The sequence below is a fragment of the Lepus europaeus genome, chromosome 3 (genome assembly GCF_033115175.1).
Source record: "Lepus europaeus isolate LE1 chromosome 3, mLepTim1.pri, whole genome shotgun sequence".
Taxonomy (NCBI): Eukaryota; Metazoa; Chordata; class Mammalia; order Lagomorpha; family Leporidae; genus Lepus; species Lepus europaeus.
The window spans coordinates 114,738,246-114,753,677 of record NC_084829.1 but is presented as its reverse complement, the minus strand read 5'-3'; the positions used below and the strand labels follow the sequence as shown (position 1 = coordinate 114,753,677).

Here is a 15,432-nt window from a genome sequence, read left to right as displayed (position 1 = left end):
GTTAGGCTGAAGCCAGGAGTCTGGAACTCCATCTGGAACTTCCCTGTGGGTGGCCTGGCCCCAAGCACCAGAGCCATCATCTGCTGCTTTCCAGGATGCCTTAGCAGGGAGCTGTATGGGGATGCAGGTATCACAAATGACAACTTTACACACTGTGCCAAAACACCTGCTTACAGGTGACACACACTTATAGTGTGACCTTTCTGACTGTGGAAAGTCTGGGGTCTGAGGATGGCAGACAAATGCTCTAGAACTGATTCCTCAACCCTCAGCTTCCCACATCTAAGCTATTTTTGTAGAACTGGTGCTTCATCCTCTCACCCATCCCAAGAGACATGTGGGTGTTGGCTTATTCCTATGTACCATCTTCCAGCTCAGCAGTTATTTAAGGGCAGGCTGGTTCCAAGCCAGAAAGATTGAGGAGGAGCATTTGTCTTTGCTGACTTTTGTTTACCTTCATTCTGATGTCTCTGCCCCTTCTCATTCCTAATCTCTGTCCTATCCTTCACACACACACACACACACACACACACCCCTGGACTTCCAAGTTCCTTTTTCCTCCTGTATTCACCCTCAACACTGAACACCCCTACTCTTGTTGAGCAGCAGGTCTTCTCATATGCAAACATGACTATTAGAAAAGCACTGGATGCATCTCCTGAGAAAGAAATTTATTATAGGCCTGTGAGGATATGGGAAAAGAAAAACTAACAAAACCCAAATCCATTTCCCCATTCTGAAAGGGTTTTGGAAATTTATGGTGTTAGGGTAAATGGGGCATTACCGATTGATGGAACATTACAGAATCAGAGGGAAAGGATGTGAAAAGTCCTTCGAGCATGTGCACTAACAAACCGTACTTCCACATGTGTTGCATGTTCAGAGGTCCACAGAAACGTCATCAGAGGTGTGTCATTTAACATTATAATGAACCATAGGTAACTCTCCTGTCAGTCTAAGTTGATCTGGGCAGGCTCCATCCACAATTTTGACTGCAGCCAGTTCTGTCCAGTTCTATCAGGGACCCAAACAAGATGGTGTGACAGATTTTAGCAAAGACAAATGGCATGGGATAGCAAGTTGCTATTATACAACAGGCAGGTAAGTGACTATTGTGGGCTGCAAGTGTTGGGGGGTGGGAGGGAACCTGGCTAAACTTAGTCTAGGTTCTTGTCACCACCTGACAAAATTCAAGAAGGAGATGTACATAAAGGTGAACGGAGAAGCCAGATTTATTTAAAGAGTACACAGAAGGAAGTGCAGGCAACCTAGAGAGAAAGAACGCTGAACTTTACAAGTTTCAGAGCTGCTCTTTCATGCTCTCAGAAGCAATGGAAGGTGATGTGTGGGGCAGAGCCAGGGCAGGAGGTGGAGTTTGGGGCAGGGTTTGAATACCACTCATTTTCGTGCCCATTTTGAAAATCTCAGAAGTGTCATAGCATCGGGCACATGATAGGAGCAGGGTTTCTATGGTGCATGTAGGGCTGCAGCACACATTGGGACATCTTGGAAATGTCACGGTGTCAGGGACATGACAGGAGTGGGTGTGCCGCCCATGTTAATTTTATTATCATGACATTATAATAACCTAAAAGTCATCATGAGAACAGAGCCTGCAGCTACATTGGGTATTTCTAGCCAGCACTGGCTCTTAAGAAGCAAAACATTGTCAGCTGCTTTCGTCAGCAAGGAAGGGGATAGAACTTGGGCGGCACTCGAGGAGAGAGTACTGTGCCAGCAATCCTCAGTTCCTCTTCCCCTTTCCTTATCCCCTAACCCCATCTACATCATTAGAATGTTAGGCAGCTAAGGGAAGCCTGTTGGTAAGCAAGGGGAGAGGGATTCTTTATCGTCCCGTTTCACTGCCCACCAAGTGTGTGGGTTTTGTCCTGTACTGACCACTTGTCCAACACCAGCCAGAAGTCCTGCAATTCTGTTCCTTTCAGACACCAACCAAAGTGCAGAGCCCAGGAAGGTTAACGGCTTAGTCCCACAAGACTGCCCCTGACTTCGGATTCAATAGCAAGCAGTGAGTTCTCAGGTTACCCACAATTTCTGTCTGAGTCGGCTACAAATCTGTGGTTCCCATGCTCCCCTTCTTGGGTTTAATCTTTGCTAGAGTGGCATCTACTTACAATTACCTATCTCATAAAAGGCCACAACTCAGGAACAGTGAGATGCAAAACGGGCGTATGGCAAGGTTTGGAGAAAGAGGCCACCCTCCATGTGTTGACCAACCCAGCTCCCTAAACCCTGTGCTTCCTAGAGTTTTATGGAGGCCTCATTTGCAGGAATGATGGATTAAATCATTGACTATTGGTAATTAACTCAACCTTTAGCCCATATCCCCTTCAAGTCAGGAAATGAAGCTAAAAGTTTCAAACTTCCGATGACATAGTTGGTTCTCTTGGCAATCAGCCCCTAGACTGAGACCATCTTGGAACCCAAAGCTGTCAATGACCTGATTAGCATGTGGGAGAGTACAAAATTTTAGGAGCTCTTTAGCAGGAATGAGCACAAAATAAATATTTATTTCTTATTATAAATTGTAATATCACAGTTAGGCTCTTGGTCTTGTACCTGTAGTTTGTCATCATGTTTCATGTTAATCATGTTTCATGATAATAGCTTTCTCAAACTAGGAGACATAGACTGTCAGCGATATAAAGTGTGAGTCACAATGTAAACACAGTTCCTCTTCCTAAAGCACAATTCCACTCTGTGATTTAAAGAGAATTTACATATATACACAAAACCAACATGGGTCTATTATACAGTACAATTCAATTTTCTATTATGTCTGAAAAACTTAAAACCATAAGAGTTTTATTCTGGCTATGCTTTGGACAGTGTCCCAGATCACCAGTTAGGGTCAATTTACCTTCCTATGGTCTGAATGTTTGTGTCTCTAAAGAGTCACATGTTGAAATCCTAACCGCCAAAGGGATGGTATTAAGGGAGGAGGTTTGAGAGGTAATTTGATCATGAGGGCCGAGCCTTTAAGAATGAGATTAATGCCCTTTTAAAGATGCCCAAGGAAACTTATTTGCCTTTGCCACCATGTGAGGACACAGTGGGAAGTCAGCAGTCTGCAACCTGGAAAAAGGCCCTTACTAGAACACAACCAGACTAACTTCAGACTTTCTCACCTCCAGAACTGTGGGAAACAGATTTCTACTATTTATAAGCCACCCAGTATATTTTTACTATAGGAGCCCAAACAGAAAAAAAAAAAATACACCACACCGAGGGGTATACAAAAAATTTTGGAATCTATTTTAAAATCAGAAGGAAATAAGTGAATTTTTGAGTTTAAAAAATGTTTCAATATATGATAATATAGTTGTCTTTTTATCAATACATCATAAATACGTATATGTGTGTGATGTGTGTGAACATCAACAGATACCTTTAGATACATACACATCACATACATATATTTATTATTCCTATTGAGAGTTAGAAAATGATACATGAAGTCAAAAGGGGCTGGAGTCCACAAAAGTTGTGATTTAGTCCTGTCTCCAGGAACATATTTTCAGGGTGTATAGAGGACATGTGAAAAGCTTTGAATTTTAAGCACCATATTACTTTCAGTTGGTTGCTTTTGAGAGATCAGATCTTCAGATTCTGATGGAATGAATTTTTTTTAAGTTTATTTAGGCATTTTAACCCACTTTTTCTTTTTTTTTAAGATTTATTTTATTTATTTGAAAGTCAGAGTTACAGAGATAGAGGGAGAGACACAGAACTTCCATCTTCTGGTTCACTCCGCAGATGGCCACAGCTGGTCGAGGAGATTCTTCCCGGTTTCCCATGTGGGTGCAGGGGCCCAAGCACTAGGGCCATCTTCTACTGCTTTTCCCAGGCCATTAGCAGGGAGCTGCATCAGAAGTGTAGTAACCAGGACTCTAACCGGCGCTCATATGGAATGCTGGCTTGCAGGATGTGACTTCACTGCTATTCCACAGAAATGAATGTCAAGTGTTAAAAGTCTGTGCATCCTTGAAAGGCAGTGGGATAGATTCACAGAACAAGGACTCCTGCTGTCTATGGCAACAATCCCTTGCTCACTCATAAGCCGTTGCTTCTGCCCTCTGATACCATGACGAATATTTACAGAGAGCAACAGTCCTTCTCGAATGAGTCTTTGTGCTGAATCATAAAATCTTAGAAGTTGGAGAGACATTTGGGCTTACTGAGCCCACCCTCACTCAATGAAGAGGAGCTTTGCCACCACTTAGCATTAGTTTGAACACATCGTGGCATTGCACTTGAGAACTTCAAAGCAGTTTCTCCAGGCATGATTGTCTTGTGAAGAAACTCTAAAGGTGGGGAAATACAGAGATACAGGTTGCTTTTGATAGAGTAGGAGGATGTCCAAGTGAGTATACCACTCAACACCATGAGTCAGCGACGAGGACGAGCTACAGATTTTGGGCGGTGCCCACGAGAATCATGGTTGTCTCGTCATCCCCAGGGTTAAGGTCCAAGCCATCTTCCACCACCTTGTGGAGAGTGCTGTAGTGTTGCTGACTTTGGTGGAAGGAATGCAGCTGGGAGGCAGCCTCCCAGGCAGCAAAAGAGGGCATAAGAAAGACCTCAGGCCTCTTGTTTTCAAAAAAGCATTTCAGGTTCCTCTCGCTCAACTTGGTGGCATACTCCAGAAACGTATTTTCCAACTGCTCCTTCTCCTTTTGTGCGTACGTCTTCCAAAAGCTCAGCTGAAGGTGGCTGACTTTAGATCGGCAGCGAGCATAACAGGTAGTGAGCAGTGAGAAGAAAGATGCTGAGCAAATCAGGCACCATCCTAAAATCTAGGAAGAAAGAAACATGGAGGACATAGAAAAGCAAAGTCACTTCTCAGAAAGCAGGGATGGTGTTGCTTAGGAAACATATAGTTAAATTAATTCCACCTGCTCTTTTGAAATCATTCATCTTAATTTTTAAACACGTTTCTAACAGTCAAAATAAAGTTGGAGTTGACCTGAGCTCTTTTCTACTACCCAATATTTCAGTGTACAAAGAAATAATGAAAAGGAAGTCAAGAGGAAAAAGAATACATTATCAAAAATTAGATAAGGCAAGCTATCAAATAATGTTACCTGTCAAAGGAAAGAATTCTGCATCTGAGTAAATGTGATCATTTGAGCAAATAAGCAGTTCTTTAGCCAGGTGTACTTAGGCATTGATAAATACATAAGCAAGGGTATTTCAGAAAGTTCATGGAAATGATAGCATGAAAAAATGTGTATTTCAAAAAATTTTCGCAGCAAAATAAACGTATTCTGTCATTCCATTTTCCAAGAATTTTTTGAAGTATGCTTCTACATGGTCAGTGGCTGAACTTTCCCCAATGACTTTGTTTGCACAGAGCAGCAGACCCTGCCATGACACAAACATCATTACTCACTATCCACAGAGGCAGAGAATTCCATAAGGAAGCTGAAGACATAAAAATTCAAAGTTTGTGTAAGAGCTGGAAAAATATTAGAACTGTTCCAAGTCATGAAGATTATTTGTTCAGAATTTTGACAATTGGAAAAAACAAATTCCTCTCTGAGTTTAAGTGGTTCAGCTGTTCCTTCTGAATTTTAAAAGCAATAGTCTAAATAGGTCTAGGTCAACTTACCTTCTAAGTTTTTTCATTGTTCTAATTATGTATTTTATAATTGGAATTCATTTTACATTTGGACATCTCTTTCACAGTGTATTCTGACATTTAGTTTAAGTGACTCTTAGTATTCCTCAGCAGATGGACCTATTTAAAAATAGCAACAATAATCTCCAAATGAACTCATTCACACCATAAAAGAGCTGCAAAATAAGGTTTAGCTCCATTGTTCTGAACCTGTGTCTCATATGTGCAGTTATTGGGAAAGGTCTGTAGATGGGCACTACTTGGGTTAAATTCCAGCTTTTCCTTTACTATGATAGTTCTCTGTGCCTAAGTTTTAAAATGTGGGTTATTCAATTCAATGGGTGATTTTGAGGATCCATTGAATTGAAGCAGGAAACACATGTGTGTTGCATAAGTATTAGCTATTATCACATGCAGCTCTTTTTCAAATGTATACACATTTATGTTAAAGCTTTACTTAATAACTCATAATACCTCTCTTTACTTATGACTGAGGAACAAATATCATATGGAATCTTCATATTTACCTTGTATCATTTCTGAGCTTGTGGGTGCAAACCTTAGACCTTCCTTTTTGCTTTATCTTCTCCATTCCTCTCTGACACAGCTGGGCCTTCTGTAGACCACTTCATCTGAGTATCTGAGCCAATTGTAACTGAGTTAGACTGTTTGATCAACATTCCCCTGGGCATGACATTAGCCTTGATCTGCCTTCACCAAAGAACTAAGCACTGGGTCATCTTGTTCTTCCTCTCAGTTTACAGTACTCACAGTCAAACTAGAGCATGATGGATGCTCCCACCCTAGCCCTCGATTGTGTTAATTTTGCATACGTCTCTTCTTCCAAATACTGGTGGTTTGTTCATCAACTTGGAACAGCTACTGTGTACCAGAAGTTAATATGCCCATTTCTATCCATTATTTCTAAACTTTCCAACAACTCTCCAAGATAGTTGTTATGAGCCCCAGTGAAGAGAAACCCGGAGCTCAGAGAGGTGAAACCACTAGCTCTAGGTCACATATTTGGTGATTGGTAGTATCAGGATTCGATCCCAAGGCCAGCTCCAAGGCTGAACTCTTTCTACCACTCCTTTCCACCTTCCTTAAGAATAGAGAGTCATTCAGCTGGATTTCTTGTTTCTCTGTCTCATCCGTGGATGAATGCACTTTTTCCACCCCACCCACACGCTCAACTGTTGGTCTGGACTTTACGTTGCCTCTCGACTATGTGAATCTCTGTGGTCAGCACCAGCTGTTGCAACAACTAATCTTGTCCACATTCCTTATGCATCCTCCTATAGGAATCAGCCCCAGGTCCTTTATATTCTGCTGAAAAATCACAAGGTCAGTGTGTTCAGTCTAAGCTATGGCAGGATGAGCATGATTCCTTGTGCCTGTGTTTAGAGAAGGAAAACTCATACAGAGTGTTGGACTGATTGAACAGTTGGAACAGTTCTAAGTCATTCATTCTATCATGCTATTGTAATGAATACCTCCCTTCAATAAAAATAGCAGACATTTAGGAGCCTAATGTATTTTCTCTAAGATATGCTTTATGCATTACACAAAAAGATTTTGTTTGGAAATTTTTGGGGGCTTATCAATTTATGGGAAGAATTTGACTCTATTTTCAACCAGCTTTGGAATGTATGATTTTAAAAACAGACTTTGTCTCAATGTGTTGTTATAAAGGCAAATCCTATTAAAAGGAAAAACAATACCATTCTCTGTGCATTTATTCTGAAGCAAATATTATTCCTGACAATTTGTGGATCACAAATAGGAAGCCAGTCCTTTCCTGAGACTGGGGCAGGGAGGATGATGACATATTTCTTCCCTACATCCATCAGGCAAAGCTATGATAGCCTCTGTTAAACAGTTTAATGGCCTAAATCTTGAACTTCTTCTTCTTCTTCTTTTTTTTTTTTTTTAACTTATTTGGCAGGTAGAGTTATAGGCAGTGAGAGAGACAGAGAGAAAGGTCTTCCTTCCATTGGTTCACCCCCCAAATGGCAGCTACGGCCGGCGCTGTGCCAGTCCGAAGCCAGGAGCCAGGTGCTTCCTCCTGGTCTCCCACATGAGTGCAGGCACCCAGTCACCTGGGCCATTCTCCACTGCCCTCCCGGGCCACAGCAGAGAGCTGGACTGGAAGAGGAGCAACTAGGACTAGAACCCGGAGCCCATATTGGATGCCAGCACCACAGGCAGAGGATTAACCAAGTGAGAGACGGCGCCGGCTTCTAAATCTTGAACTTCTAAAGTAATGTAAGAATTTCTTTAGCAGTACAGCACAAAAAGTATGAGACATAATCACCCTGGAGAATGTGATCACTTGTCACTGAAGGCTATTTACAGACTGCTGATCCCTACTTTATATGGGAAATTCTTCTCAATTTTGATAATACTTATACACAGCAATAGCAGTTTGAGGAAATCATTCAAGGGAATTTCTACACTAAATTGCCCACAACTTGGAAAAGTATTAGAGCATTTGATTCAGCTGTATTTTAACAGATCAACGTATGTCTGTGTTTCTCTGAGAAACCAAATTGAAAATAAATATATGATAGAAAATCATTTTTAATTACAGCTCTGCTATTAGCACTCAACTTATGATTTAGTATTATGCATTATTTACAAAGTCAACCCAGAAGAGCTCGTTTTAAAGTACTTAAGTTCTTACATATGCATAACCCAGAGAATTTCTTTTTGGAAATGCAAAAGATACAATCCAATCAGCAAGCTGACTGCGCCATCCAGCCTTTTAAAAGCTTTCCCTGAGACTATCTTATTGCTGCATCATGTTCCAATTTCCATTTAGGTTCAAAAAATTCTCCGTATTCTCCTTTCAGCCTCAGCCCTGGCTGAAAGGAAAATGGAGAGAATACTGAAAGTTCACATGGGGAGAAAAAAGGCAGGCTAGTCCTTTCTTACCTGAGACTGGGCTTGAAGGGACAATTTCAGTTCTTCGGTGTCCGTGGTTTGCATGCTAGTTTTGCCACAGGATACTCTGTGAAGTTCTTCCCAGCACTCTTTGGGCTTGCCATCGCAAATCAGTTCCAGGAGTCTCGAATTCTTCGTCCCACTCATGGCACATTCATAAAACGTTCCATTGAGTAAAGCCACAGAGAGCCACATCACAGGAGCCACCAATGAACTGAGAGTGATCTCACCAAGGACACAGAAGAAGCGGCAACTGTCACCCCTAGGAAAGATTTTCCTGGGATTCACACAGCAGCCTGTGAAGAGTTTCCATGACTTGTTGTTCAGAAAGAATCCCAGGATCAACAGCACCCAGGCAGGAGCAAAAAGGAAAACCAGCCCATAGACCGTATTCTCAGTGCTGCAGGGGCACTTAAAAGCCACAAGTGAAAAGAGACGCTCACTTCCCACGGTCAGCAGGGCCATGAAACTGTAGCCAATAACAGTTTTCTGGTTAAGGAAAAATTTTAAAATGCTCTGAAAAGCATCCATGTTGGATATACACAAAGAGGAAGAATGTTTTGCCCTTGTTATTGACACAGCCGCTGTGGCAGTGGCCGAGGGTGGAGCTCTTTCTTCATTAGAAACAACAGTCCTCCTTCTCAGACTGAATTCAGCCAGATAAGAAAACAATGTCATTCCCTAGGAATGAATATTTCCCAACAGTGTGCAGATAATGCCTCCTACTGGTGAACGTGGGGCCAAGAGAATTAGAAACAATTCAAAGTGCACAGGCTCCATTTTTATATTATTTCCATGTGGCTTGGTTGGAAAAACCCGAAAGAAACTCTCACTCATACAAATAATAGTCTAGAAGTTTTCCAGTGGGAGTAATCAGCCTTGGCAGAAGGGGTTTCAGCCAATTGACTGAAGCTAAGTTGAATCTAAACCAGCTTTTCATGATAGTATTTTTCTATTGCTATATAACTTAAGATTTGGAAAATAGGTATTAATTTTGTATCTTCTTTAACTGAGCAGTGTTAGAGACTTGAACCGTATTTCAGGAGTTGTGACATTTGAAACTTATATGGGAAAGTTTGCGGAGAGTATGAGTTTTGAAAAAAACAAAAGGAGTTGGGTTCTCATCGTTTCTTTCCCAGACTACCACAGTAACCTCTTGGCTAACATCTCTGCTTTTGACCTCATTCCCAAATCCGCCCCCAACCCTAAATCCGTCTTGCATGCTGACACAGATGAGATCCTCTAATACAGAATCTGATTCCGTGGGGCTTCTCACCACCCATAACTTGATGGGTGTAGACCTCTCCTGAACCCCATCATGGTGCTTCATGCCGCGATATGTCCCTACTACCGAGAATGTTTCTGCTGCCCCCCCCCCCCCCCCCCGCGCCTCCCGCCACACAGACACACTCACCTCATCTACCTTACAAATGTTTTCTCAATAGTCATGTAATCTGGGTCTAAACATAGTGTCAAACACAGAATGAATGCTCATTCAATTTATTTTTTTGCAAAACAAATGGCTATTGACCCTCTACTGTGTACCAGGTACTGCACTAGACAGCCCCTGCTCAGTAAGTACGTGTTGAACGAATGAATGAAGAACATCTTAGTACTTAGAATTATAAATCACATAAGAAGATTGTTTCCGTATCTCTCCCACACAGCTCTTAATTTTAAAAATTAAACTAATTAAGGCTTTTAAAAGATGACAACATACCAAGCTGACAAATTTCATTAGTACACTTCAAAGCCCAGGCCTGTGTGTTTTGTGAAAAGAAATTGCCTTGGACTAGGAGCCAAGGAGCTAAGTTATGATATGGGCTTGGCTGTGTTGTTTTACTTGCTTGAACACCAGTTTACTCATTAATGAAACTTGGGAAACTATCTATGATTTTTTTCTTTTTCTACCTGATAAAATTCTTCAAAACCTGTAAAATAGCATTTTTTTTTGAGAAGTTACTTTGTCACTCATTTTTGTGCTTCCCACCACTAGCTATTGCTCCTCCTCAGAAACTTCCATTCCATTTTGCAAAACACAGCCTGGGTCTAATCTGCCTGTAGCATCCTCTGGTTTGAGGATGCTTTCTAGTGTGGACATGAGCCCCTAAATCCCTAGTTGTTCGGATCAGTATGACAAGTATCATTCCAAAATGTTGATGGTTAACAATATTTTAATATATTATTCTCCAAAAGGGTATCTATTTTTAAAAAGCTTTTTTAAACACCTTAAGGCATCTTTCATAAACCTTAATGTTTCCATAGAAAGTTAGTCCTTTAGGATGTTTCATAAAATCATAGGATCAGTAGAGTGCAAATCTAACTGTGAACCCAGATCTGAGTGCTTAACCATTGTGCTGCAATGCCTGCAACATGGTATATGGTTGCCCTATTAATATATTCTGGTCTAAACCAGGCTTTAGTATAAAATGACTTCTCTTTATCAGGTTGCTTTCAAGATGTACTTGGGAATTACACCAACTGTGACCTGTAACAACTCAAGCAGAAATGAATTTTCCCTGATTCTGGACAAGAATCCTATGGCAGAGTTTGTGGAAGAGCTCCCTGCTGGGCGATCTTCTCTGTGCTACTGCAACTTACTCTGTGGGATTATCAGAGGTGCCCTGGAAATGGTAAAAAACACACTTCATTTGTCTGGTGTATTGGTTATATAGTGCTATGTAGTAGCAAAATACAGTAGTTTAAAACTCACAGTTTCAGAGGATCAGAAATCTAGGAGCAGCTTAGTGGTGCTGTGGTTCAGAGTCTCTCACAGCTTCATACATATGCAAATTTTGGCCTTGGTAGCAGCCTCTGAAGATCTGACTAAAGCTGAACAATCTACTCACTCACATGGCCTCCGTACCTTGCTGGTAGCTGGTTAGTGGTTGAATTGGGTGCCTTGCCACATAGACCTCTTTGTAGATCTAATCATAACAGAGCAGCTTGTGCTGTCAACCCTGTGCAATGTGGGAGGGGACTGCCTGAGGGAGTAAATAACAGGAAGTGAGGGTGGGTCATTGTAGGCCATTTTGGAAGCTGGCTTCCACACTTGAATTATTCATTGGTTTAACAAAGACGATTATTAGCATCTGTTAAGTGTCAGGTGCTGAGCATGACACAGTTGCTGTCAGAATCTTCTGTCTAATGGAAATGTCAGATGTGTAAATAAGAATAATGAAGGGCTATGAGAGGACCTGGGATGGAAAAGCTTCCTGCAGAAACTCTGAACTGGCTTTTGAAGGAAAAACAGAGGTTAGGTGAAGATCTTTGGTAAGGGGAGGCGGAGAAAATCATATTTTAGGTAGAGGGATTAGCATGTCCAAAGGCATAAAAACAATATTTCATTCAAGGAAGAAAGAATTTGAATTAGTTCATCATGACTGACAGGTAGATAGAAAAAAGAGATTTAAATTTTATACAGAAGCATGATAAAAGAAGAAATTTGCATGACAACTGTGAGAATTCAGACTTTTATATAAAAAGTAACAGGCCATCTAGGTTAGTTAACAGGGGCATGATATCTTGAAATCTTTTTTAGAATTTTTATTCCTTTGTCAACCAAGTGAAAGTTTACAAGAGAGAACCAGGTTGGGAGGAGAAAGGAAACAGCTGATACTAACCTGAAGTAAAACAAGAAGAAAATCCTCACAAGTAGAAGTGGAGAAAAAAGATCCATTTCAACAATACTACAAAGGTAGACAAATAAGAAGACTAGGTTATGAGTTGGCTGAAAGGGAAAAAAGATTGAGACAAAGATTCAATTTCAACTTTAAGATTTCTGAGCAACCTGTGGAGAAAGCTGTATTATTAAACAAGAAGGCAAAACCAGAGGAAGTACATTTGAGATTCGAAGAGGCAAGTGAGAAGAATTTTGATTCTGTTGTATTTGAAGTGTCTAACATGCACTCAAGTAAAGATATCCATTAAGTAGCTGTTTATGACATGTCTGAGCTCACAGGGAGATAAGCACTGAAGAGACACTAAACCTGGCAAAGAAGTCCTGGGAGAATTTGAAGAACAAGAGGAAAAAGGAGTAATAGAACACCAAGAAGCAATAAATTATCATGAGTAGGTTAAACCCAGAACACAAAGGCTGCAAAAGATACTAAGAGGAATTAACTACAGTTAGGGAAAATTCCAGGGAAGCATGGAGCCACAGAAACCAGGCAGGACAGTGTTTTAAGAAGAGGGAATGGTCAGCAAAACAAAGTACAGTGGAAACCCTAATAATAATTATTATTTTCAGGGACCAAAAGATCAGGGAAGGCCTTGACAAAAGCTGTTTAGGGAAAGTGGAGGGAGAAGACCACAATCTGGGGTTGACTGATGAGCCAACAACAGCTTAGGAAGAGGAACTGGGAAACAAAGTCTGTTTTTCCAGAGGCTTAGTTATTAAGATAGTTGCTGTTATATATTAATGTTAGCCATCACAAAACACACTGAACACCGGAGTAAGGGAAAGGGTTTATTGGGGAACACCCAACAGACAGGAGTGAAGGGGTAGCGAAGGGAAAGAGAGAACGAAAGTATAAGAGAGAGAGAGAGACAGAGGAGATAGAGAAGGAGACAGAGGAGATAGAGAGAAGTTAGAGTAGAGAGAAGAACCAAGAGAGCAGAGAGACCAGAGAAGGAGGCTAGAGAGAAGAACCAAGAGAGCACGTGTTCAGGAACAGGCCCTTTTAAAACTTCACCCGAGGGCGGGCAGGGAAGCAGGAACAGCGAATCCCATTAGGATGGGGGTGGAGCTTGACCACAGAGGTTGGGCCATGTGGCCACCTGGTTAAAACTGCGCCAGTTTCCTAACCGTTGCCACCACATAGCAATCAAACTCTAAACATGTACTGACTTACCCAATAATGGGGCATGCATGTAACTTTTAATACATTGTGATTATTAAGAGAAAGTAGAGTGGCAGCTAACACGAAGTCTAAAACAGTAGAAATAACGTTTTCATATAGATTCTCCATGATTCTACTCTACCTTTATTTAGTCTTATCCTACAACCAGTGGCCATGAGATCAAGAAAGGGGAAAGGAAGAATTCTGGGAGATAGTAGACAAAAGAGAGAAACCATAAAACTAAGACAAAAACAGGATAACGAAATTTCTAACTTTCTTGGACAACAGTTGATTATACATGCTAATAGGTTTCAGACCTCATGTACACCCAAATACCCAAGTAGCTTCAACATAACATCTTTGTTATTCTAGTTAATTTTTGGTTAGGTTTTGATAAAGACATAGAAAGCTTTATAGAAGGAAAAATTGAGGATGAATTTAGCTTCTATATTTCCAAGTCACATCTACTTCTCCAGGGTGGTAGGCATCACATGATTTTCTGCATCCTGTATGAGCCAGATAATTTGGCAGAATGAGGTCTATGGTTTCAAAAATCCTGGCTGGTTTGTCAGAAAATTCTTACTGAGAAAGCAGGGTGGTGGTGGGGGATAGTTGAGTCAGATAAGAAATTCAATGACTATTAATCATTTGCTTACTAGATTCAATAATTTTTCACTTATTTATTTTCACTAGATACTTCTGTTTGTTTATATTATTAATTCCAGTTATTTTAAATAATTCAGAATATATATCCTATTGAAGGTGGGCAGCAGAATCACACTGCTGTTATGTGGACATACTTTAATGAATAGAGAAGTAAGCCCTTAGGGCTTACTTTGTTGTCTGGGAAATGGGAAATCTTTTACAGAGGAAAAGAAGGCCCGAGTATGAAATATTCATGTCTGAAACTTCCATCTTTAGTTTTGTATTTATAATTTATTTAGTTGATATATTTTCAAAGCTCTCAAAGTTGTAAATGATTGCTGTGTGTTGTTAGGAGAAGTGATTATGTTATTGAACCAATGACACAATGATTTCCCTCCAGTTCTAGAGGAAGTGATCCTTGATGGTTCTGTTGGGCCAAGCACACTGGGTCAAGACTATCTTTGAGTGAGAAATTCGTATTCTTCTTGAGAGGGCTTCCTCAGTGCAGCCCTGCACTGTGAACAAAGCTTGGCACAAGCCCACATGTCCGGGCATCCCAGCCACCCCGGTTCCACGAGGTCAGGGTCCATACCACAGCATTTCCACACAGCCAGACAATCTCTGGGGGACGTGGAGTCAAGGGCCCTTCATCCACAGAACAGGCTCTTTTTCTTCATTCTGTAGGAGAGTAAATAAAGTTGAAAAAAGAGACAGAAAAGCTTGAAAGTTTTTTTTTAAAAATCAAATGACACAGGCCCATTTCTTTTTATTTATTTTTTTCTTTTCTAGGTTCATTTGCCTGCTGATGTTACATTCTTGCAAGACAGACTGAAAGGCGACAGTGTGACAGAAATAGGAATAACATTTCTAAAAAAGCAAGACGAGAAAAAATATAGACGGAAAAAATGAAGAACAGCATGCAAAATGCCACAGGGTGACTAGCTGACTAGCTGACAAGTGAATATTAGCTAAATATGTATAAACATATAGATATATAAATTTTTGAATTACTTAATAGTATGTGCTTTGAAAAGCTTATAAATCAACCAGCAGTTTAAAACGCAGGACATGAAGATTTAAATGTGGGGTTTTTTTTTTGCTTTTGCTTATAAATCACACATATTCAATCTTATGTCCACAAGATTTCATATACAAATAACTCCTTGTAAGATAGCAAGCATGAATTCCACATATTATATAATTCATCCTCAGAGAGTCTATTCATTCCATTGGTGGAAAAAGGTGGAAAAAGGATGAAATGATACAGCACAGTTCACTCTATAGAGAGTTTTTAGGTATCATATATTGCATTCTGTACAGAAGCAGTTTCGCTTGTAATACTTTCTGTATTTTAAGAAACTT

At 40.5% G+C, this 15,432-nt stretch overlaps 2 protein-coding genes across 2 annotated transcripts in view; one reads left to right on the top strand and one right to left on the bottom strand.

Moving 5' to 3' along the window:
• TRAPPC3L (trafficking protein particle complex subunit 3L) overlaps positions 1 to 15,060 on the top strand; it is a 45,208-nt gene extending 30,148 nt beyond the window's left edge. The window contains exons 4-5 of the mRNA XM_062186656.1: positions 11,032 to 11,217; positions 14,860 to 15,060. Of these exons, the coding sequence (XP_062042640.1) occupies positions 11,032 to 11,217; positions 14,860 to 14,979 (306 nt within the window). The 3' untranslated portion in view covers positions 14,980 to 15,060. The remainder of the gene's footprint in view (positions 1 to 11,031; positions 11,218 to 14,859) is intronic.
• On the bottom strand, positions 3,329 to 9,225 carry CALHM5 (calcium homeostasis modulator family member 5). Its single transcript, XM_062186654.1, has 2 exons — positions 8,576 to 9,225; positions 3,329 to 4,817 (listed from the first exon to the last, which is right to left on the bottom strand). Exons 1-2 carry the CDS (start codon positions 9,113 to 9,115, stop codon positions 4,428 to 4,430), a joined length of 930 nt encoding a protein of 309 aa, XP_062042638.1. The 5' UTR covers positions 9,116 to 9,225; the 3' UTR covers positions 3,329 to 4,427.
• Positions 15,061 to 15,432: the final 372 nt, after the last annotated feature.

Bases quoted from the DNA above. Each gene is read 5' to 3' on its own strand.
- CALHM5 (XM_062186654.1), bottom strand. From the start codon at position 9,115: ATGGATGCTTTTCAGAGCATTTTAAAATTTTTCCTTAACCAGAAAACT. The intron at 4,818-8,575 runs GTAAGAAAGGAC...CTTTCTTCCTAG, and splicing joins CCCTTCAAGCCCAGTCTCAG to ATTTTAGGATGGTGCCTGAT.